The sequence below is a fragment of the Zootoca vivipara genome, chromosome 6 (genome assembly GCF_965207765.1).
Source record: "Zootoca vivipara chromosome 6, rZooViv2.hap1.1, whole genome shotgun sequence".
Taxonomy (NCBI): domain Eukaryota; kingdom Metazoa; phylum Chordata; class Lepidosauria; order Squamata; family Lacertidae; genus Zootoca; species Zootoca vivipara.
The window spans coordinates 51,782,486-51,806,397 of NC_142589.1; the positions used below are offsets into that span (position 1 = coordinate 51,782,486).

The window sequence follows — 23,912 nt, forward strand, 5'->3', positions numbered from 1 at the left end:
TGCCAGAGGAAAACATTTTACTGGGAGCACATTTGGCAAATGAAACAGGCGTGAAGGGGCCCTAAAGACACTTCACATGAATACAGATGCAAGAAGAGCCAGACTGCAGCTAGTGGGCTTTTGCGACAGACATGGGCCTGTAAGCTGACCTGTCACTGGTTGATTGGTCAGGTGAGTGCTGCTGCCCACTCCCAACTGAGAACTGACAGCTGTAGTTCCACCCAAAGAGAAAAAACAGTTCACTGGGTGTTTGCATGGCTGGAAGCTCCCAGTGTTTTCTGGGGAGGAAGGGAGAGAGGGAGAGAAGAGGAGGAGGAGGAGGAGGAAGAAGAGGAAGGCAATGGTAAACAATATAGAACAAAAATCTTCTTTGGCCATTATACTTTGCACTGGCAGATCAAGGAAGCCGTCAAGAGGTATTAAGGGGTCATTCCCAGCTACGGTTGTGCAAAGTTGGAGCAAAGTCACATATAAAATCTGAGATGCTCAGACAGGCGAGGGTCTTTGCATAGTTTCTCTTCCAACGCTATGTATTTTAGAGGAGCTCTCTCTTTGTGCCTGAGAAGGGGAGAAGAAGACGAGGAGGAAAATAAGAGGCATATCCTCTACATTGCATTTATGCTCTTTGGGATGCTGTGCCTGACTTAAAGCCTGCAGCATCAGAGCCATGCTCACTTCAGGGAGTGAGTTCTACAGGCCTGGGAGCCACCACAGAAAAGGCCCCGACCCTTGTGCCTGCCAGCAGCATAGAGCTAGCAGGCAAGCACACCTGCAGGGACTCTGAGGCAGACCTTAACCATTGGACAGGTTCATACAACTCGTCCATAAAGATCTGCTTGCTGTACCTGCTGAGGCGGAGCTCCAGGATGCGTATGCGGAACATGGCATCCGAGCAGTAGGTCAGGTAGGCATCCTCATCCTCTAGGGTCATGTTGAGCTGGTTCTGCTGGTACCATTGCTGCTTCTTCTGGAGCTCCTGGGTTTCCTGGGCAGGGAGAGAGAGGCAGGGAATGAACTGTGTGGAGAAGGGAAGGGGGGATGTATTGTGCCAGGGCTCAGCAAGGGTCAGGCACTGGGCAGCTTAGGTCCGGAGGAGAAGGAGCTGGCTGTCAATCCAATTGGACCAAAAGCCGAGGTGTCTTCCATGACAAGCAGTGGAGCAGGCTGTGTTGGTTCAGTCGTTTCGGAAATTGTGGATTACGTACCTTCACCTTTAAAAGTGAACTGAGTTGAGTTTCTCTGCCCCAGAGGCAGAAAATGCCCATTGCGCTTTGGCCCTCCCACCTAGAAAGCCAAAGGGTGGAGGAAAGAGGAGGCACCTTCTCGAAACGCGCTTGGATGAGGTTGGCCTTGTCAACGAGACGGTGCTTGAAATCGTTGAGGCAGTCCTCCTTCAGGCGCAAAGCCAGCCACTTGGTCATCTTTTCGATGCCACCAATCTGGATCAGGAAAGGCGCCAGGTAGTCCAGATCCTGCTCCACTTGCCGCTGGCGCTCCTCTTGCTGCATGCGCTCCTGGAGGAGGGGAAAAAAAAGAAAAAAGAGCCCGGGGCTACTACACTTGCTGCCACGATGGCTGTGCTCTATCTCCACAGCTGGAGGCTGCTATGCTTCTGAACACCAGTTGCTGGAAACCGCAGGACGGGGAGAGGGCTCCTGTGCTTGAACCCTGCTTGCTGGTTTCCCACCCGGGTGAGAGACATCTGGGTGGCCACTGTGAGAACAGGATGCTGGAGCAGATGGCCCACTGGCCTGACCCAGGGGTTTGTGTGTGCAGAAACCTTTTACTTTTTGCATGGCCGGAATGAGCCTAGCACAATGGCATCCATTGCTCCACCCACTTTGGTCTCTGGCCCCACCCACCACTATCAGAGGGAGGGTTCCCTGGGAAGAGGGAATGCAGTGGTTAAGAATGCCGGGCCAGGACCTGGGAGACCAGAGTTCAAATCCTCTCTTGGCCATGAAGCTCATTGAGCTAGTTACTGCCTCTCAGCCTAACCTACCTCACAGGGTTGTTGTGAGAATAAAATGGGGAGAATTTTGTACACCATCTTGAGCTCCTTGTAGGGAAGGTGGGATATAAATGTAAAGAATGAATGAATGAATGTTCCTGATTTTAAAGATGACCCTCATCACCTACCATTGCCTCTCGCTGTTCCTTGCTCTTCTCGTTCCTCTCGGTATCATAAATAGACACAGTCAACTTGCTGGCTGCTTCTTCTTCCTCTCGAATTCTCAGAATATCCAGGACCTTTGATGGGATAGAAATGTTAGCAACAACCTTGTTGCCAACACACCCCTTCAGCCAGTGCGTATAGCACACTCTGGGCATGAGAGATTGCTGGAGCTTAGAAAGACTCAAAAAACTTTAAAAACAAAAGATCCACCACATCTGAAAAAGGAGTGTAGGTGGTTTTGTGTTTAGCGAATGTGATCATTAATGGCACACATTATATTTTGGAATAGAGGCAGGGAGAGTCTTTTTCATCCTGAGGGCCACATTTCCTTCTAGGCAATCATTTGAGGGCCATATGCCAGTGGTGAGCAGAGCAATGAATGCAATGCATTAAAAACTGAACTCTGCCTCCTCAAACTAGCAGCAGCTTTGCAGGGCCTCAGGTGGGGGTCTTTCCCAAATCTGCTCTGCAAGCTAATTTGCTTGTAGACAAAGCCTTTGGCCACTATTAGCCTATGACCCGCCTTCCACTCCTTTCCCATTACCTCCATCTCTGACTCCCAGACTAGGTGCCGGGCTTTTTTCTCGTCCTCTATCAGGTGCATCATCATTTCATACAGGTGGAACAGTTTATTTTCCTTCTCCGGGGACCCTGCCTAAAGGCAAAGGAACTTGTGAGGAAGGGAGAGGAGGAGGAGGAGGAGGAGGAGGAGGAGGAGGAGGAGGAGGAGGAGGAATGGCCAGCCCTTCCAAAACACATAAGACATCTTGGGTTTAAGGGAGGGTCACTCTCAGAGGTGTAGATGGCACACAGAATCACAGAACCATAGTGCTGGAAGAGACCCAGTGCAACATCTGGCCCCCTGCCCCCACAATGCAGGAATCACAGCTAATTTCACAGTTATTTCTTTCATAAAATGTATAGACTGCTTAATTGTAACCCCCCGCCCCCGCCTCAAAACAGAGTAGGGTCACTCTTAGGGGCACTGAAGGCACATGGTTCTGGCATTGCCCATCAACTCGCACATATGTCCAGGATCCTCAAAAAGGCAGCTTCACTGGTTTTGAAAGAGGACTAGACAATTTCGTGGTGACTAGTCATGAAGGCAATGTTCTCCCTCCACTGTCGGAGGCAGTATGCCTCAGCATACCAGTTGTGAGTCTCACAAGAGAAGTGGGTGCTGTTTGCGGGCTTCCCTTTAGGGCATCTGGTTCGCCACTGTAAGAACAAGATGCTAACTAGCTTAAAGTTAACCTAAAATGTTAAGTCATCGATAACCATACAAAAAAGGTCAGCTAGGGGCAGCATTAAAATATGTTCCTATTACTACTTAGTTTTGAACAGTGCCCTTCCTTCAAGAAGCTGCAGGAGCTGTGGTGGACCGAGGGTCGCCTTCATTTTCTCCCAACAACCCTGTAAGTTAGGATGGGCTGAGAAATGGTGGCTGGCCCAAGCTCACTTGTCGGGCTTCATAACCCACCTGGGATTTCATAGCCCAGCCGGCAGCCATTCAACAGGCAATATGCTACAGCACACGAGCTCAGCTGAGAGACACCACTGAGATACAAACCAAACCACAGCTGGGCACTAAGAGCATAAACTTGCCAAGAGCCTCAAGCTCACACCTCCCCTCACACACTGATTTCTTCTCTCTTCCTCTGCTTCCTGTTTTGAGAGAAACCTGAGATTGCCCCCCCCCCTCAACATCCCAAGCTGACAAACTATCAGTTGCAAACCACGACCCAACCATGATTTCCAATCCTGGTGCTCAGGACGACCTATTTTCAGGACTCACTCTATTCCTGTGAATGTCACTTGTTTTGAACTGTTGTTATTATTGCATTTTAAATGGTTGAAACCTGCCCTGGGGTCTTCTGGCGAACAAGGGGTAAGAAATCAAAGTAATCATTTTTGCCATTCTTTGAAGTGGCCTACCCCGCTGATCACGGGGATTGTTTGGAATAAAAATAACTTTTTGGTAGCACATTCATCTTAACAGCAGATATTCTTCCCCAAAAAGATAGTTTCACCCTTCCCCACACTTCTAGATCTCTCTTAACCCCTTTCCAAACAGGTGTGTAATTATTTTTGAACAAATTTATATATTCTTAACCATACACCCAAATATTTTGTCTTTTTAACTACCATTATTCCCATATTTTGTTGCAATTCCTCTGTCAAATGTACATTTAGATTTTTAACTAACGTTTTCATTTTTGTTTTCGTAAGTCTAAAACCGGCTACTTGCCCAAATTCCTCAATCCTGTCCAGTGCTTTAGGTACACTGGGTGGCGGTTCTTCTACCATTATTACTAAATTGTCAGCAAAGGATTTCAATTTATATTATTTGGATCCAACTCTAATTCCTTTTATATCTTCAGTCGCTTTTATATTTCTCGTCAGGACTTCAAGGACTGTTATAAATAACAGTGGTGACAACGGACACCCCTGTCTTGTTCCTTTTGTAATTTCAAAGCTATCTGTTAATACATTATTCACTATTAGTCTAGCTTTCTGTTCCAAACCATGGATTGCCTCGTATGACAAAAGAGGGAGGGAATCACAGTTCATTAAGGGAAGGGGTTCATAACCCACCTGGGATTTCTTAAGCATCTTAAAAAGCAGAGACATCACCTTGCCGACAAAGGTCCGTATAGTTAAAGCTATGGTTTTCCCAGTAGTGATGTATGGAAGTGAGAGCTGGACCATAAAGAAGGCTGATCGCCGAAGAATTGATGCTTTTGAATTATGGTGCTGGAGGAGACTCTTGAGAGTCCCATGGACTGCTAGAAGATCAAACCTATCCATTCTTAAGGAAATCAGCCCTGAGTGCTCCCTGGAAGGACAGATCGTGAAGCTGAGGCTCCAATACTTTGGCCACCTCATGAGAAGAGAAGAATCCTTGGAAAAGACCCTGATGTTGGGAAAGATGGAGGGCACAAGGAGAAGGGGACGACAGAGGACAAGATGGTTGGACAGTGTTCTCGAAGCTACGAACATGAGTTTGACCAAACTACGGGAGGCAGTGCAAGACAGGAGTGCCTGGCGTGCTATGGTCCATGGGGTCACGAAGAGTCGGACACGACTAAACGACTAAACAACAACAACAAGGGAAGGGGAGGAAGAAGTATGTGAGGACCAAGGCCAGCCCTGCTGTTAGGTATGGTGAGTGGTAGTCCACATGGCTCTTACCCGGCTAAGTAGCTGCCATATTTTTTTAAAAAAGAAATCTGTTAAAACGTATGTCCCCAAATGCACACACTGAAGTTCAAACCTTGGCCAGCCCACGACTCATTAAGTTCTCTGCCCCATCTCAGCTGCTACTCCTGTTGCTCTCTGCAACATGTAGATCTTCCCATCTATTTTTTTTTACCAGGTAGCTGATGCACATGTCATGGGTCATGATGATCTTATTCCCCATGCTGTCCACATCTGCCCGCTTGTTGAAGTCCCTCTTCGAGGGGGTGATGTAGTTCTCCTTGCAGTGGTAGGTCAAGAAGATCTTCTCCTCCACTATCGAAAAGATGCGCTCTGCCACATCTTCGTCAGCTGGTTTTTGTGGGTTCCTGTAGAACCGCTCAGTGATTTTCTGGGAAGAGCATGTGGAGAGCAAAAGGGGGTGTCAGCCGGGATCAAACTCCTAGCCACCAAGTTAACAGGAGGGAGTGGGTGGAGGGAGGGAGGGAGAGCGAGGGAGAGGAGGAGATGCAAGTTTTTGGCACAGCAGCAGCTAGGCGATGTTATGCCACACACTGAGCTGGCTCTAGCATTAGACAGAGTGAGTCCGTGGATGCTGGGAGCAACGGCAAAGAGCTGGGAGGGCCAACCTGTGTGTAGTGGTGGCTGGTGCCCACTGGAACTGTTAGGGAAGAAGGCAAGGAGGCCAACAGTAGGTGGCACCAGAGCCAATCAAGGGTTTCCCGATCTGCAGCTCTGTTTCTCGGGGGGGACTGTGCTACCCCAGCTGTACTCGGAGCCTCTGTGCTCCACTTACCAGTATAGGTCGGGCATTGCTTTCAGTGATGGCCGCAGCGTTGCCTGCTTTCTTTATTCTTTTGCCAAACTCAGCGTGCCGGTAGTACAGGAAATCCGACCGTCCTTCAAAATACTCCTCCATGTCATTGGGAGTTTCAACCCGTTTCTGAAGGCCGTCCACCCGCGTCTCGCTATAAAACTCCATGGTGCGATCTGTCTCGGGGTCCATCGTCAAGTACATGTGCGCTAGGAACCCAAAACAGAAGCCCAATAGGATGAATTGCCAGGTAAAGAAGGTGTGTTGTTTTTATTTAATTGATGTGTTATATTTATATCCTGTAAAATGCAAGATGGTAAGGTGAGAGGTGATATGATGGCCACATTCATAGGACTGTCAGATGGAAGATGGAGCAAGCTTGTCTTCTCCTGCTCCAGCTCCAGAGGAGAGGTCCCAAACCAATGAACTTAAGTTAAAAGAAAGGAGATCCCAATCAAACATTAGGAAGAATTTTCTGACAATATTAGCCATTCCACAGTGGAACAGGCTCCCTTAAAAAGTGGTGGACTCCTCCTTCATTGGAGAATTCTAAACAGAGGTCAGATGGCCATCTGTCAGGGATTCTTGGGCTGTGATTCCTCCATTGTTGGCAGTTGGACAAGATGGTCCTTGGGTTCCCTACCAACTCCACAATTCTATGATTCTATGCATAATAAAACCTGCAATTAAGAGCCCAATTGAGAAGCAAAAGATGATCTGATTAAAGGATGGGATGATTTTCTTCTACAGCTTAAAGGATAGCAGAGAGAAGGAACCAGCAAAACACATCTGGGGATGGAGGCCCTTCTTGGTAGTGGCGCCCACCCTGTGCAACACCCTAAAGCCCTAAATGGCCTCGGTCCTGTATTCCTGAAGGAGCATCTCCACCCACATCGTTCAGCCCGGACACTGAGGTCCAGTGCCAAGGGCCTTCTGGTTGTTCCCTCACTGCGAGAAGCAAAGCTACAGGGAACACCTTCCTATCAGAGGTCAGAGAGATAAACAACTACCTGACATTTAGAAAATACCAAAAGGCAGCCCTGTTTAGGGAAGTCTGTGATATTTTAATGTATTTTAATGTGTGTTGGAATATATTTAATATATATTTAATATATTTTAATGTATTTTAATGTGTGTTGGAAGCCACCCAGAGTGGCGGGGGGGGGGACCAGACGGGCGGGGTATAAATAATATATTATTTATTTTTATTATTATTTTATTATTTTTATTATAATTATTATTACTATTATTACTATTATTATTATTAAACTACAATGTAAAAACACACACCTTTGAGGCCTTGCACATGCCCAGGCATGAAGAACTCATTCGTCACTTCCGTTTTCTTATTCAAATCTCTTGTCTCCAACACGTCTTCCCGGTTCTTATACCATTCCTTCACTTCCAGCACTTTGGTGCCTTAGGAGGAGAAGAGAACAATCCATGGCAACGGCAGCTTACAGACAAGCTAGACACACGGAGATGGCCCTGGAGGTTTTGCTGCTTGAGAAAGGTGGGATATAAGTGGGAAATAATAAATGAACCCCTCCATCATTTGTGGACTTCGCTAGAAGGGTGTTGGGAGCAATCAGACCTTGACTACAGTAAATGAGAACCCAATGAAAGATTGGTGTAAATGATTATGCTGTGAAAACCAGCTTCCCCCAGCATGATGCCCTCCAGGTGGTGTTGGGCTGCAACTCCTATCAGCCCCATAAACTGGGGCAACTTTCGGCAATGCCGACATGGTGGCTCAGTGGGTAGAGCATCTGCTTTGCACGCAGATGTCACCCAGCAGGTGCAATCGCTGACAGCGTCTCTAGGGGGGCTTGGGAGAGACCCCTGTCCAGAACCCCAGAGAGCTGGCTCACGGTCTGGATCTTCAAAGAGGGTGAGGCGGGTGACCAGCCCGTTGGTATTCAGATACGGCGCCCATTTCTCCAGCTTGGCGTTCTTGTACTGAATCACCTTCTTGCCTTGGGGACAACGTGTCTCGAATTCTAGGAGCAAGAAGACGAACAAAGATGACCATTGGCCGTGGAGCATGCATTTTAATGGTACAAAATGCTCTGCAAACCAGTCATTATAAGAACCAGTATTTAAGAACTGGCACCTGAGCTTGTCCCCGCCCCCTTCCCTCACTTTCTCCTTGGATGTCATTTAGATTGTAAGCCTGAAGTGGCAGGGACTGTCTAGTTTTAACTGACGGCCTGTAAACCACTCTGGGAGTCCTTTTGGGCTGAAAAGTGAGGCACAAATGCTCTAAATAAATAAACAAATCCCCATTTAAACTTCTCACTGGAATACACTATCTGTAGTGCTACATTAGGTGGTCCAAGAGCTGGTGTTAAAGTTCTGAAGTCTTTTAGCTCTGCCTGCATTACAGGGCCCCCTGGGGTCCCTTCCAACTCTGCAATTCAATCATTCTAATGTTCCATGCAAGGTGCTACGCAGGCCTCAACAGTCAGCTGATCAACTTCCTTGGATTTCACTTCTTCATTTGCTCACCAGAGACCAGCCTGGACATTGCTGTGGCTCCTCTCAGCCCCCTCACAGGGCCAGCCCAAGACATTCCGCTGCCTGAGGCAAAGATGGCGGCCCTCCCATTCCATGTACAGAAGCCATAAGGGACAGGCAGCTGCACCTGACTACAGTGGAAGCAGCTGTCTTTGAGGGGGTAGGGGTGTCAGGTCATGGATATACCCAGCTCCATCCTCCAATGTTTTGCTGCTGCTCCTCGGCCCCTTCACCTGCTGCCTGAAGTGGCTGTTGTACTCTGCCTGGTATTAGCCTTCTATAGTCCTTTCATCCTTCGTTGCTTCATGATCCCCAAATGATCCTCCTGCTCCTTTCCTTCCCCATCCCATGACCTCCCAACTGGTCACTGAGACCAGCACGGCCTACAGAATCATAGAGCTGGAAGGAACCCCAAGATCCGTCTAACCCCTTGCAATGAAGGAATCACAACTAAAAAAAACCCCTGACAGGTGGCCACCCAACCTCTGTTTAAAAACATCCAAGGAAGATCTTTATTGACATTGACCTTTGTCTTCTCCCAAGCTCTCTTAGCCCCAGGAAGAATAGGGAGGAGGAAGAGGACAAGACAGTCTCCATTTTGAATGGCCTCGCTCTTAAATTCTCCAGAAGCAATCCCTGAAGCCCCGAGGAGCTGCACCAGTGATCTAACTCTGGCCACTCACAACACAGTCAAGGCGCTGATGGTGGGGAGAAGAATACCTCTTGGAGATATCTGGATCTGCTCCACCCAGGATGCAGGCATGTCAAAGCCCTTTGCTTCCTCTTCTTTCATCTATCAAGAAGACCCAGGAGAAGGAGCCGTTAGGAGGCTGAATCCTGCTCTGCCCAAAACACCTACCCCCATATTCACCTGGGCAAGCCCCATCTACTTTCCATATCTGATATGGCAAGGAATCACTGTCCTGACTTGCCACTGAGTCAGCCAGCCTCTTCCTGATCTCCTGCATTGCTCTATTTGATCCTCTGCTGCTGAACGCCAAACACTCTTTCAGGTTCTCTTCTTTCCCCTTTGCCACCCAGCTGCTGTCTGGTCCAACAAGGAAGGCAAGAACATTTCCTGGGATCAACCACAGTCCAACCCGCCACCCCATTTACTTCTGGTCAGGCCAAGAGTGTCAGCTCTTGGAAACTGGGACGATGAAAGTTCAGTGATAAGCTGAGTCCATGTCATGGGGACACGAACTCACCAAGTCTGCTCTGAGGTAGGAGGAGGAATTGGGGGGTTGAGGGCATTCTTAGGATCTTTTGCTGCTCAAGTGACTTCTGATCCTATGTAAATAGGTGACATCATGTCAATAGACTACAGCTCCCATTAGCCCCAGTCAGCACAGTCCTGCTAACTGGAGTTGATGGTCTTTGTAGTCCAAAACATATGGAGGGCACCAGGTTGGGGAAGGTTGCTGGAAGGCATGAGCCCATCCTCAGGAAGAGCTAGTGCACGGCACAGAATCATCTGGCACTGAGGGGCAAGCAAGGAAGAAAGCGGGATGACTCACCATGTCATCCACCTCGTCCTCCACAAGGTCCTCTTCCTCCTCCATTTCTGGCAGTGACAGGAGGGGCTTGTCGGTGCCGAGCAACATGAATTCCCACCGCACGGGGTCCCCGAGGTCAAACTGGAGATCCTGGAAAAACAACCAGTTGCCAAAGGAATCAGACCTCAGGAACTTTGCAAGGGATGCTCTGAGTCCAGATCATTTGGAGACCCTGCCGCTGTGCCCCCACCCCGTCCTCCATTTGCTCTTTTCCACCTCTTTCCTTTTCCTTCCCTGGAGGCTCCTTCACACATTGCACCAAAGGCAGGTATAAGAAGCTGTCTCTATGCATGGACGCATTCTGATTTGGGCAGCTCCGCTATCTTGCTCACAGTTACACAGACTGAAGACTTGTTGAACGAATCACTGCAGGGGGGTGCAGCTCAATGGACTGTACAATCATTGAATGTAATGTGTGAACACCCCTTCTGTTTTGCCAGGGTGGAAAGAGAGGGCAGCCACCTGCGTGTCATGTCGAATTGCATTTGGCCATGCCTGATTTAGAATGGGAAGTGTGTGCCAAAGGCAGGACTAAGTTGGAGAGGCATGTGACACATGATGGATTCAAGGAGGGCTCCAGGAGCTACGCAGCCCATCATCTCCAACCATTGGTCTGCTGGCTGTGGCTGTTGGGAGTTGGAGTCCAACAACATCTGGAGGGCCTGCAGGGTTCCCCATCCCACTTCTTAACACTCCTAGACTGCTTGATAGCTCCCATTTGTCAGTGACGCCAAGCTTGCATAGCCAACCGTTACAAATCCAGATGCTATTGGACTACAACTCCCATCATCCTTGGCCATCACTCACGTGGACAGAGCCTGATGGGAGTTGTAGTCTAACAATAACTAGAGGGTATCACTCAGGCTAGATCTGGTGAAGAGAAACATTTCCCCTCTAGCCAGAAGGCAATTAATTGTTCCACACTCAGACCCAGCCAGTCATTTCGTTGGCTTACCCTACAGGCATTCCAACAGTCCTGCATATTGACCCAGTAATTCTTGTGGTTCCAGACACTCTCAATACCAAGGAAGTGATCATCTGTGGTACTGTAGCTTTTCCCTGTAAAAGGCTCGATAAAGAAACTCTCCGGCACTTCACGCTTGCCTGAAAGAACCAGAACCCAGGCATGGACTCGGAGACCATACAGAGTGTCTGGCGGGGGCTTCTCAGCTTCCTGCCACACAGAAACAAAGAAGAGCAATGACTATAATACAACTAAAAGGAATTGTTCTTCCCCCTTTGTGCACATCACTGAGCCATGGCTTACTTTAATCATGGTTTGTTCAAGAGATGAAAAAACAAGCCATTGTTTGTTTCTCCAAAATCTGGTTTGTTTTATAGCTGTTCTTGCTTTGTGCCACTGCAGTCTGATGAATGTTTGAGGTGGCCAAACAAATCATCACAGCTGAACAAGGCTGTTGGGCTGTTGGGCAAACTTAGCCATGGTTTGTAAATTGGCAAAAAAACCAAACCCCATGGTTTCACATCATGGTTTGTTGTCAGAAAACTAACCATGGTTAGTTGGCTGGCCTGAGGTCAGATGCTCAGACAAACTATGCTGTTGCTAAATGAGGATTATGTCACTGAAGGCAATTTTGAGTAAGATCAAGTGAAAGGCAATCCTAATGAATGCACAAAGAGGGGTGTGTGTGTGTGTGTGTGTGTGTGTGTGTGTAGTGTTTTTTGCACAAATGAAAACGTTTGGGGGAAACTATGTTTCAGCTCCTGGGATTCTTCCCAGGGTGTGGGTGGGTGGGTCTCCTTCCACCTGCAGCAAGAAAGAATTCTGCACGCCTTGCTCACCAGTCTCTTTTCCTCTTCCTCCTTCCGCTTCTTCTCCAGAGCAGCCTGCACAATTGCCTGCTGCTTGGCTTCCTGGCGCAGCTCAAATTTGCTGCTTAAATCCCGGGGGGGCTTGATGGCGTACTTCTTGGGCTTCTGTTTTGTAGCCTCCACTGCGACCTGTAGTCATAAATTAAAAAGGAAGCTGTTCCAGTGGAGGCAAGTCCTTTCAATTAAGTAGGGTGCTACTCCAGATGTTTTGGAACTACAACTCCCATGATCCCTGACCACTGGTCTTGTTAGCTAGGGATCATGGGAGTTGTAGTTCCAAAACATCTGGAGAGCCAAGGTTGCCTATGCCTGCCCTTATAGAACTCAGCAGGGAGGAGGATGGGGACAAGACCAGAATTAGTTGTCTCCATCTATCATTGGCTCTGGTGCTACCTACTGTTGGACTCCTTGCCTTCCCTCCTACCCGTCCCAGTGGACAGCAGCCTCCACTGAGCTGTTACATCATTCATTCATTCATTCATTCATTCATTCATTCACTACACTGCCTTTCATCTGCCAGAATATTACATTCACATTCTGTCTACCTTCAGATTAAATGAACTGCCATTAAGCAGAGGATGCCTGTATGCAGTTGGGCAAGGTTGTGTGTGTTTATTTGACAGCCTCTGGAAGTGTAAAGAGTGTGGGCTTATTACAGTTCATGACTGAGCCAGGGGTGGGGGTGGATAGGAATGGGACTTGCCATACTATGAGCAAAGATCTTGCTGTATAAGCCAATGTGGTGTACTGGAAAGGGAATGGTCGACTTAGTCTGGAGAGATCTGCGTTCAAATCTTTGCTCACCTGGGCAACCCTGCCAGAATGGTTCAGTCTCACCTACCTTGCAGGGCTGCTGGGAGGTCAATGGGAAGGAAGGACCGTGTATGCTGCCATGAGTTCTTTGGAGGAAAGGCAGAGGTATGTTTAAAAGGGAAGCAGAAGAAGCAAGCAAGCAGATGCTTAGAATCCCAAAATTGCTTCTCATCAGCTGATGTAGGAACCTATGGGACTAAAACATTGGGGGAAGGGGTGGCCAACCCACCCCCTGGAGAAATGAAACCCCTTCAACTCCACAAGGAGAAGTATCCTCGCCCACAGAAGCTCCCAGAATTGCTCCAGTCATTGGACCGATTGTAGGGGCAATCCTTTCCGGAAGATATTTGTATTTCGAGGAATTCAGTGATCTGACATGGTCATTTCTTCCTGCCTCTGTTTACTTCCCCTCTCTATCTCATGGTTCTGCTATTTGATGGCTGAGAGCAGCCTTTGATTTGTTGGAAGTGATAATGCAGGGTACCTTCTGACGTTCATTGATGTTTCACATTGTTTGGAGGAATGTGTGGTGTTGGAAGAGGGGGTAGCTAATTAATAATCTGCACTAGCTGGTCAGGCAAGGCACGTAGACTAACAAAGTTAGCTATCTATAAATCGGATGGTTTTGGGGCATAGTTTTGAGAAGCTCGTGCATGGACTGAGGCTACCTGGGGGTCACCTCGCCACTTCTTGAGGGCTTCCCAGTAGCAGATCGAAGTGCTTGAAAATAAGAAGAAGAGTTTGAATTTGATATCCTGCTTTATCACTACTCGAAGGAGTCTCAAAGCGGCTGACATTCTCTTTTCCCTTCCTCCCCCACAACAAACAATCTGTGAGGTGAGTGAGGCTGAGAGACTTCGAAGAAGTGTGACTAGCCCAGGGTCACCCAGCAGCTACAGGTGGAGGAGCGGAGACATGAACGGGTTCACCAGATTACGAGTCTACCGCTGTTAACCACTATACCACACTGGCCTGCTTGGTAATGTATATATTGCTTGCTGTTTAGAATAAAACCTTCAATCTTCTCACTCACTTGTGTTTGTATTGTTTCTGAATCTCATTAAAAGAACCACCTTGCATTTGGCAAGACACCAATATAAAAAAATGGCTCTAAACTTTGTGGGATTGGGGTAGACTTTATGTTATTATAAGATGAGTATGATTTTGTGTGCTCTTACATGAACATTGATACACTATTCAATTGTTTATTTTTATTTTTCTTAATTATGACACAGTTAATACCTAACATGCATGCATGTAGTCTTTACATCTTATTATATCATACACAATATTCAGCATTTATATCTTTTCAAATAGGATCTTAGGCATTTCAAAGAATATATAGCAAACATACCGATGAAATGTGCAAGTAGCACGTGGTATTTATGCACGGTATATATTAAAGACCATGTGCTGTCTTACTACAAAAGAATTTCAGAAATAGACTGGAAAGAGAAGTTGCTGAATTACAACTTATCACCAAGCTCAAAACCATGGAGGGACCTGGTTTGAACAGAGATATCGGATTCTTATCTCATTATACATGATAAGCGATCTTCAGCCATCTCAACCCTTGCTTTTTCATGCAAAACCATTTGCAGTCGTTTTCGGTCATCAACAGCTATCAGTCAGTCAATCACCCACTTCCACCACCCTTCTGAGTGATCCCCCATCCCCATCCCCACCCCTCCCCACCCCTTCTCTACATAAGTGCCTGGGGACTTCCATTTCACTGTATCTGAAGAAGTGTGCATGCACACGAAAGCTCATACCAAAATAAAAACTTAGTTGGTCTTTAAGGTGCTACTGAAGGAGTTTTTTTATTTTACTTCGACCCAGACCAACACGGCTACCTACCTGTAACCTGTGCAAATTACATGTTTCTATATAAACATATAAATGTTTCTATATAAACATATAAATGTGGTATGATACTTTATACTAAGAATATGCAGTTGAAATACAGGGATGCATATGGATGATTAAATAAAATTTATATATTTGAAAAATGAAATATAGAGAAGTAATCAACATATACAAGAGAAAGAGAGAGAGAATCTTTCTGATATCCATTACAAATGATGCCTCTGCTGCCTCCTAGCGGCTCCTGTTGCCATCTCCTGGGAGAGTATCAGCAGAACAGAGTTAGCAAAGCTTTCTTGAGCCATGGCCAAGGAGTCAACTGATGTTTTGCCCTTCAATTCCCACCCCCTGCTCCTAATTAAAGCCCCTCACACACTGCTTGGCTCTGAAAACACCCGCAGCTCTCACCTCTTCTGGTTTTTTCAAGAGTGGGCACACCTCCCTGGACTCATCCATCATGCATATTTCCCGGGTGGCATAGCCATTGACGCAGTAGGCATCATAACCTGCGCCAATAAGCAGAGAGCACAGCAGGATGCTGAAGTCAAAGCAGTTCCCCCGTTGGTAGCGCAGGATCGTAGTCGGGGAGTACAGATAACCAGGCTGTGTAGACAAAAGACCATGTTTTCAATGAAATAGCCCCCTGCATTATTCTTGCAGCCCAAATAGTCATGGAAAGGGTTAGGGACTTAGGATACATAATGTGTTCTTTTATATTCTGTTGGAAGCTGCCCAGAGTAGCAGGGGCATCCCAGTCAGATGGGCAGGTTAAAGTAAAGGGTAAAGGGACCCCTGACCATTAGGTCCAGTCATGACCGACTCTGGGGTTGTGGCACTCATCTCGTGTTATTGGGCGAGGGAGCCGGCGTACAGCTTCCAGGTCATGTGGCCAGCAAGACAAAGCCGCTTCTGGCGAACCAGAGCAGCGCAGCACATGAAAATGCCGTTTACCTTCCTGCTTGGAGCGGTACCTATTTATCTAATTGCACTTTGACGTGCTTTCGAACTGCTAGGTTGGCAGGATCAGGGACTGAGCAATGGGAGCTCACCCCGTCGCGGGGATTCGAACCGCTGACCTTCTGATCAGCAAGCCCTAGGCTCAGTGGTTTAACCCACAGTGCCACCCACGTCCCCTGATGGGCAGGTTAGAAGCAACAAATTGTTGTTGTTGTTGTAAGCTGCCTTATACTGAACAGGAATGGAGGTGTGTCTTTTGGTTCACATTTAAAGCCAAATTTGTCAAATTCACACTTTCTGAAACAAAGTGAGAACCGAAACAATGGTATCCTTTGAAACCCTCTTCTTCAAATTTTTGAATGCAGCTTGCCAATCCTACAATGACTACCAAAAATGCATATATGAGGGAGAAAGTACGTATAACAATGCATTGATTCATGAAAATAACATACAGAAATAATATTCTATCAGGGGATGTTGCTTTGCAAAAGTGAGCATATGAGGCAAAACTGCATATGAAATGTGTTCATTGGGATAAATTCACGCTAAAATGCTGGTGAATTTTCACGAGAATGTTTTCAAAAATGCAAATTGCTGGAGAAATGTGGATAACTGAATTTAAGACGAAGAAATGAGAAGCAGAGAGAAACTGACAGATTCCCCCATTCCTCCTGCTTCCTGGGGCTAATATAAGCTGGCAGGTGATTGTGGCATTGGAGGAAAGGATTAAACATTCCTTCTTTTTGCAGTCTTGGTGAAAATCACCCACCCACACCATACCTGCTATTAATTTCCCTGAAGAAGCAGGTATGGTTGTTAATGACATACTGAGCATCCTGTCTCACTTGATCCCAAGTCAAAACCAGCACCCGGAATGGTTCTTTGCATTGCTCTGACCTTGAGATATGCCCCAGGTGAACCCCCACCTCCCTGTGCTGTTGGCTAACATGGCCTGAAAGAACCTGAGCAAAGAAAATAATGCAAAAAGGCCCTGTTTCTTACCGGCGCGATAGGAGACGGAAGGGGCTCCATGGTGAGATAGTCTGCCACAAAGCGGGCACTGCCATCCCAGTTGTACAACTCTGAGTAAGGAAGCAGAGTTGGGCGCACAGTGGTGCTCACAAATTTCTGCAAGAAAATAGCACCGGTTTGTGGATGTATCAGTGAAGGAGAAAGGTTGATCACAAGGAAGGAGTCTGGGCTTCAGCGAGAGCAATACATTCAAAACAAACCTATGATTCGGACTCAATTCTCAAACATGTCTCGGCTACTCTTTGGAAGAATTTACAGAACATTTCTGAATATAAGAGAACATCTTCTTTTACTGAATATAAGAGAACATCTTCTTCTGCCCCGGAGAGTCAAAATTGGCAAACAACCTGAATCAGTTTTATAGCAAAGTCAAGCATTATCAACTAATGATAGGCTACTTATGGCCTGGAAGCACAGCTGTGTGGCTGCTTTTGCACATGTGAAAATCACAGCTTTCACTTTTAAAAAAAGGTTTCTATATTCTAGTTCTAAGCATGTTGATTTCAGTAAAATAAATTATCTTCATTTGTGGTTGGTATGACAAACAACCCACTCTGCAAAACAATTAAGCCATTTAAATAATAAATACATAAATCAATCAATCAATTAAAAGCAAAAAAGGGGGGTTCTTTTGAGGAATTCCCCATTTGGATCAATAATTTCCGAATGGCCATCTGGCAAAGCAAGCATATACTCACCAACTGCTGTTTGGGATTTGCTCCATTTGTGCAAATGATATGCAGATTATGCACAACCAGTTTCTGCTAGTGCAACTGTTGCACTGAATTATGTATTGCACAGAGCTTTATTCTCTCTCTCTCTCTCTCTCTCTCACACACACACACATAAAAAGTGAAAATTCATTTAATTTTAAATCTTACTATCACGTCTTAATTTAATTTAGAAAATGTATTCATTATTCTAGTGAGCTATGGCTGAAATTCAAAGTAGAAATCTGAAGTAGGTTTCTACTATGCTGTCTTAGATCAGATTGCTATACAATCTGTTGAAGAGAGATTCCAACTGCTACAACAACACAATTCCCTATTTGACTTCCTGTATGATATATACACTATCAACAAAACATCTGCTGAAGATGTACTAAAGGCCTGCAAGAAATTGGAAAAATCACTGATACACAGCAGAAACAAAACATATTGATGGTGTGAACTTATAGCAGTAGCTCAAAAACTTCCAAAGTCTATGCCGCTACAAGTACAAAAACTCCTGGATAATGTGCCTTTATTATCTGTTTCTGTAAGGATCCTTCTCACTTGTCATCCTTCAGTGACGAGTGGTGAACACAATTTCTCAAAGCTGAAATTTATGAAAAACTTACATACGCTCAACAAGGCTGCAAAAGAGACTAGTTGGCTTAGCAGCTACCGATGTTCCCAACTTACGTGCAATCGACTCGCACGCAACTGCATATATGCACAGCGCCGGAAAACAATGAAGTACTTCAAACCTGGAAATAGTAGGAGAGATCTGGAGAGTCCTTGTGGCTTGCAAGGAGACCCTCCCCGGGCCCGGAGCCTGAAGAGGATGTCCCTGCAGGCAGAGGACGCCCCAAAGAGACTGGAGATGCAGTGGGGCTTTGTTTATGCTGCCCAGCCTCCCTGCCTAACAGCTGGTGTGTGGGGGAGCAGAGCAGCAGCAGCAGCAGCAGCTTTCCTGTACGTCCTTTTGCCAGCTCCAGGGCTACAATTCTAGTTGTGGATATTTTTGGACACAGTATTTTTGGTATGGATTGGAGAGAGAGGGGCAGCGAGGGCGTTTAAAGGGTGTATAGAGGGTGCTCTCCACTTTATACAATTTCGCTTATGGGGGGGGGCTCGGAATATAGCCCCCACATAAGTGGGGAGTCGCCTGTATATCAAATGAACATGCCCAAGTATCAGCACTCGACCTGAAGGAATTGGTGACAAAATTTGCATAGGAAAAGGCACGTAAAGTGAGATTTTGATGTTCCTGTGATTGAAAGTTTTAAGAGACTTCAGTTTTAACACCACAATCCACAGGATTATTCAAAATGATTTGCGCGCTACATTTTCTTTTGTATTTGAGAAAGACAATCAAAGATTGTTGTTTTATTTATTCTTGCAGTTTAAAATAAATTTAGCAGTTTCAAGTTATGTCCTTTTCATTTTTTATACAATACATACGTTTCTGAAAATTGAAGTGAGCAACCTTTGAGTCTGTGTGCAAGTAGTTAGCCTTGCCTAGGGTGCAAATTTGCCTGGTACCAGCACTAGGTGTAGCACAAATATGTGCGTATCTCCTTTACAGTATTAAATTGGCTTATGAGTCATTCTTCCTGGAGTACTGTAATTGGTGAAGGCAGGTGCTTGGGAAACTCACTACACTGCAATTCCCAGGACTCCTTGCGAGAACTCAAAATGTCTAAACAGAATTTTATTTTCTACACAGGGAGGATGTAGGCAGAAACAATGCAAAGTAACCTTATCCCAGGTCTGGAAGGCCACCCAGTGAAGTATGTGGTAAGCGAAGGACACTGCACATGCTCAGAGGGGCTCCTTTATTTTCTCTCCATATATTGTAGAGTCTGAGCCTGGTTCTGAAAAGAGCTTGCTAGCTAAGGCATGGTGAGCCTTACCTCATGCAAAACTCTGCCCATGTGATTGCAGTTGTAAGCTGAGTAAAGCTCTTGGACCAATCCCAGCCCTTCCACTTACTTCCACACGGCATTCGTTTATAGGGTGGAGGAAGAGAGGCTCGCGGTCTGGGCAGAGATGCGCATACTGTCGGTGAAAATTGTCAGCCACCTGCAACAGCATTTGCTCCTTGGGAGAGTTTGTCTTGTAGGACTCGGGTAGGTTGCTGGTGTCAACGGAACTCCAGTCAAATTCACTGTACACAGAAGAACAAGTGGATAAATAGACCATTTGTAGAGCAATGGGTTAGCTGCACCCTTGCAGCATTCAATACAAGCAAGCTCCTTCTTTTAGGACAGAGGCACGGAACATTTTTCAGTGCATGGGCCATGTTCCCTCCCAGGCAACTTTGGGGGGGTGGGCACAGGCCAATGGCAAGAGTGCACATTTTTCCTTTCTGCAGTATTCTAGTTTCACACACACTGGCACACCCCTCTCCATCCTTTCATCAGACAAGCAAAAGGCACCATCAGTGTTCATAGAACTGCAGAGTTGGAAGGAACCCCAAGGGCCATCTAGTCCAACCCCCTGATATGCAAGAAGCACAGTTAAAAAATCCCTGACAGATGGCCATCTGACCTCCAGTGAAGGAGAGTCCATTACCTTCCAAGAGAGTCCATTCTGCTGTTGAACTCTTACCCTCAGAAAATGCTTCCAAATGTTTTGTTGGAATCTCCTTTTTCTCGCCATTTGAATCCATGAGCTCAGGCCCCTGCCTCTGGAGCAGGAGAAGACAAGCTTGCTCCATCTTCCATGTGGCAGCCCTTCAGATAATTGAAGGTGGCTGTCATGTCACCTCTTTGTCTCCTCCCCTCCAGGCTAAACAGCCAATTCCCTCAACTGTTCCCAAGTCCCTTAGTCGTTCACCCACAAGGACACGTCCCAGCCAGGCAAAATCACTCAAGGAGGATGTGAAAGAAGGCTGGTGAGAGGTGTGGGTGGAGAGGGTGTGTGGCCTGGGGTTAGTCCTAAGGGTCAGATAGTGAGAGGTTCCCCTTTCCTGCTTTAAGAACATAGGAAGCTGAATTACACTGTGCCAGACCATTGAACCATCTAGCTCAGTTACTGTCTACATATTCCAGTCAGACCCAACCTGGTGCCCTCCAGATGTTGCTGGACTACAACTCCCATCAGCCCCAGCCAAATGCATGGGTATGATGGATGTTGGAGTCCATCAGCATCTGGAGGACCACAGGCTCCCCATCTGTTTTAGAAGCATGCAAAATCTTTTGATCTGGGCTGGGGTTTCTGTAGCAAAGTCTAAGCCAGGAAGGTGTGGATGAAGCTGGTGTTTCCATGTTCACACACAGAGGTGGATTTTAAGACCCGCCTTACAATACAACTTCAGGAACATGGACTTGGATGTGGGACAGCTGCTTCTCTAGATCTTGCAGTTCATCGCTGAGCAGGAAGGAGGAGAGCTCTTCCTCCTCCTCCTCCTCCTCTCCTGATGAGATGTAGCTCTCCTGACTGCTCTCCATCCTGCTCCTAGAGACCGCACACGTCGGCGTTTAGAAGACCTAGGGCAGTAATGAAGGGAAGTGTTTAAAAATAATTTACCTCTGACATTATTATCGATATTATTTATATTTATCTGCCACTTCATACAAAAGGTCTCTGCAGGCCAACATGCTGCATCGAGAGGTTGTTAGCGCTGCTTTAGAGTACAAGCCTAACCATGTCTAGTCAGAAGTCAATCCTATTGAATTGAGGATCAATGGGGTTAGCACTGCAAGGAAATCCACAGGCCTTAGACAAGTCTTGCTGATTTCAACTGGACAAGAGCAACTTCATGATGGATGCTGTCCTTACCCAGGGCCATGTCATAGGTTCATCTAGCTCAGCATGTTCTGAACCAGGGGTCATCAATGTGGCAGCTGTGGCAGTGGCAGAGCTTCAAGCTCTGGTGGGGGGGGCGGAGAGCAGGCGGGGGCATAGCTGACGCACATCCTGGGGGCATGGCATGCTGCCCACAGGGGCATGGCGCACCGCCTGTGGGGGTGTGGCGCCCAGCATGGGAGGGGGCAGCCACAATGGCACGCCACCAGGATCATGCCGCTGGGGGCAGTACACTCCCCCCGCACCCCTGTTTCTTTGCCAGTGAGCTGTGCCACACATACTCCCACAGAGGCCTTCTTTGGGTCCTCTGGCACACACTCCTGCTGAAACTGGGCTGGAAAGAAGCATTCTGATGTCGCCAATAGAAGAGATTACAGGGTGTGCTTTTGTGTGTGGGGTCCACAACAGTTTCTCTGGTTCACAAATGTGCTCCAAAAGGTTGGTGACATCTGCTGGAATCCTATACCTGCTTACCTAGGAATGAACCCAATTGAAATTAATGGGACTTGCTTCTGAGTAGACTTCATATGATTGCACTGTGAACTGTGTGAGCATGCATACACACAGAGAGAGCGCATTCGTTTATGAACATCTGCTGTGGTTGCTTTCATACACCCTTACAGTGCAACATCAGAAGGTTGTCAGCAGAGGTCAATGGAGTTGCTGCTTTACCTTGGGCCATTTATTGTTTCAAACCATCATGAATTGCAGTGATGAGCTGGCCAGGATCAGAGGGGCTCCATCATGCAAGGATTACAATCGGGGAGAAGCGGGATGTTCCCCACATCCTTCCCCAAACATCCCTGGATAGATTGTGAAATGGAAATTCCTCAGCCCTAAATTAGAGTTGAAAAGACACTTTTTCAGCCCTGGAACTATGTGAATGCTGATCCCATAGCTGCCAAGTTTTCCCTTTTCTCGCGAGGAAGCCTATTCAGCATAAGGGAAAATCCCTTAAAAAAAGGGATAACTTGGCAGCTATGGCTGATCCCTCTGCCCCTGTCACCATTCTTCAAAAAAAAAATATTCTTATTAGAGAGGCAATTCCAATAATATAAACAAAATGGGTAATGAACAGAAGAGAAAGAAGAGAAAGGCTGGCAAGGCAAATTGCTCTCTGATTTTGTTTTGTGCTCAGCAGAGATAACCAAATGACAATAGGACCTTGAAAATCCCCTTTATTTCCACTTGTTTTGGGGGAAAGAATGAGAACTATGCATACAGATAAATGCAAGGACATGTCAGTGTTCCTTCCTTCAACCAAGGCCTACTAAGACGGAAGGCTGTCTGGATTGCCCCCTGAAATGCTTTGTGTGGGTGGGTGCGGGACATCTAGTATTGCTCAGAACTGAGCCAAAGAACTGGCAATGTATTATTTTAAAATGGCTGCAGAATTTATTTACTTGATTAACATGGTCTTGACAAAATAGAAGCTAACCAACAGCAAGATATTTGCTTGATGAACATTGATTATATAAAAGTTGGACAATTTAATAGGAATTAGTGTGAATTTAAACAAGCAAAAAAAGTTTAAATGCTGCCAGAAAATATAAAAAGTATGTAACAGGCAAAGGAAAATGCTTCATGCATACACAACCATCATCTGACCAAGTCATGTAGTGCTCTCTCTCTCTCTCTCTCTCTCTCTCACACACACACACACACACACAGGCAGTTCATCCGCAATGTCACATAATGGTTTCTAATTTCATGACAGCTTCCCGCTTGAACCTCCTCTCCATCATACAAACCTAGATCCCAACTGACCACTCAGCATTTTGAAACCTGCCCCATTCAACTTTATTTCACCTCATTTTTATTTCAGATGATTTACCTTTCCTGGGTAAACCCAGAGGCTCTGGACAGCTGAGTTAGAAACAATGACACCATCTTGGCCCAACGAAATACTGCTGGCCAGGTGGTTAAGATTGGAAGTGGTTTCATTTCAAGTCAGTTATCTGTTCTGTCCACTGAACAGCCATTAAACGATCTGCTCCACTGCTTTAGTGCTTTCCCAGGCCGGCAAATGTAAATGACACCGGGAAAAGCCGTTGAAGGGAAGCCCAGGAGAGGAGGTTTAGAGTGCGCATTACGCACATAATTAAGCTAACATCCCCCCCCCCCTACACACAGCACACACACACAGCACACACATATACCGGCCTCTTTGGGGAGCTAAGCTAGGGATAGAATATCTACCAAGACGTCCTGTTTATGTAGATGAGCTTTTGTGCACACACTTTCTTTCTCTTCCCTTCCTGAAACTGCGCACACAGCAGCTGCACAGACCGCTCGCCCTTCCCACTCACTCACCTCGCCAGGTTCTCCTGGGTCTGTTGATTTCTGTCTCCATGGCAACCACCTCCTGGGAAGCTGAGGCTTCTGGGAGTTGTAGTCGTCTGTGTCCATTTCCTCGTCCAGAAACGAGCTCTGAGCTGTCTTCTCTCCAAGTTTGCAAAGAAAGAGCACATTTGCGACAATTGAAACAGTTTAGCTTCCGGTGGGAACCATGTTTTTCCATTCTCGAAGGATGCAAAATCTAACAGGCAGAAACCCAGCTGGTGCAGCTGTCCCAGTTCGTAATTTATTGGGGGCCTGGTGGTTTTTCTGATGGTTTCCTTAGCTGCGTTTTTATTTTT

The 23,912-nt window shown here is 46.6% G+C and overlaps 1 protein-coding gene across 2 annotated transcripts; it reads right to left on the reverse strand.

The window, feature by feature from the left end:
• DRC7 (dynein regulatory complex subunit 7) lies at positions 1–23,624 on the reverse strand. Of its 2 annotated transcripts, none has more exons than XM_035119620.3 (18): positions 23,587–23,624; positions 20,770–20,954; positions 19,456–19,630; positions 16,730–16,855; positions 15,179–15,373; positions 12,065–12,223; positions 11,217–11,435; positions 10,223–10,351; positions 9,426–9,498; positions 8,060–8,188; positions 7,479–7,607; positions 6,171–6,397; positions 5,550–5,765; positions 2,721–2,831; positions 2,140–2,250; positions 1,320–1,514; positions 846–985; positions 1–558 (listed from the first exon to the last, which is right to left on the reverse strand). In XM_035119620.3, exons 2-18 carry the CDS (start codon positions 20,913–20,915, stop codon positions 465–467), a joined length of 2,574 nt encoding a protein of 857 aa, XP_034975511.1. In that variant the 5' UTR covers positions 20,916–20,954; positions 23,587–23,624; the 3' UTR covers positions 1–464. The 2 variants fall into 2 exon arrangements, with proteins under 2 accessions (XP_034975511.1, XP_088528266.1); XM_088672140.1 differs by having other exon boundaries at positions 23,473–23,592.
• Positions 23,625–23,912: the final 288 nt, after the last annotated feature.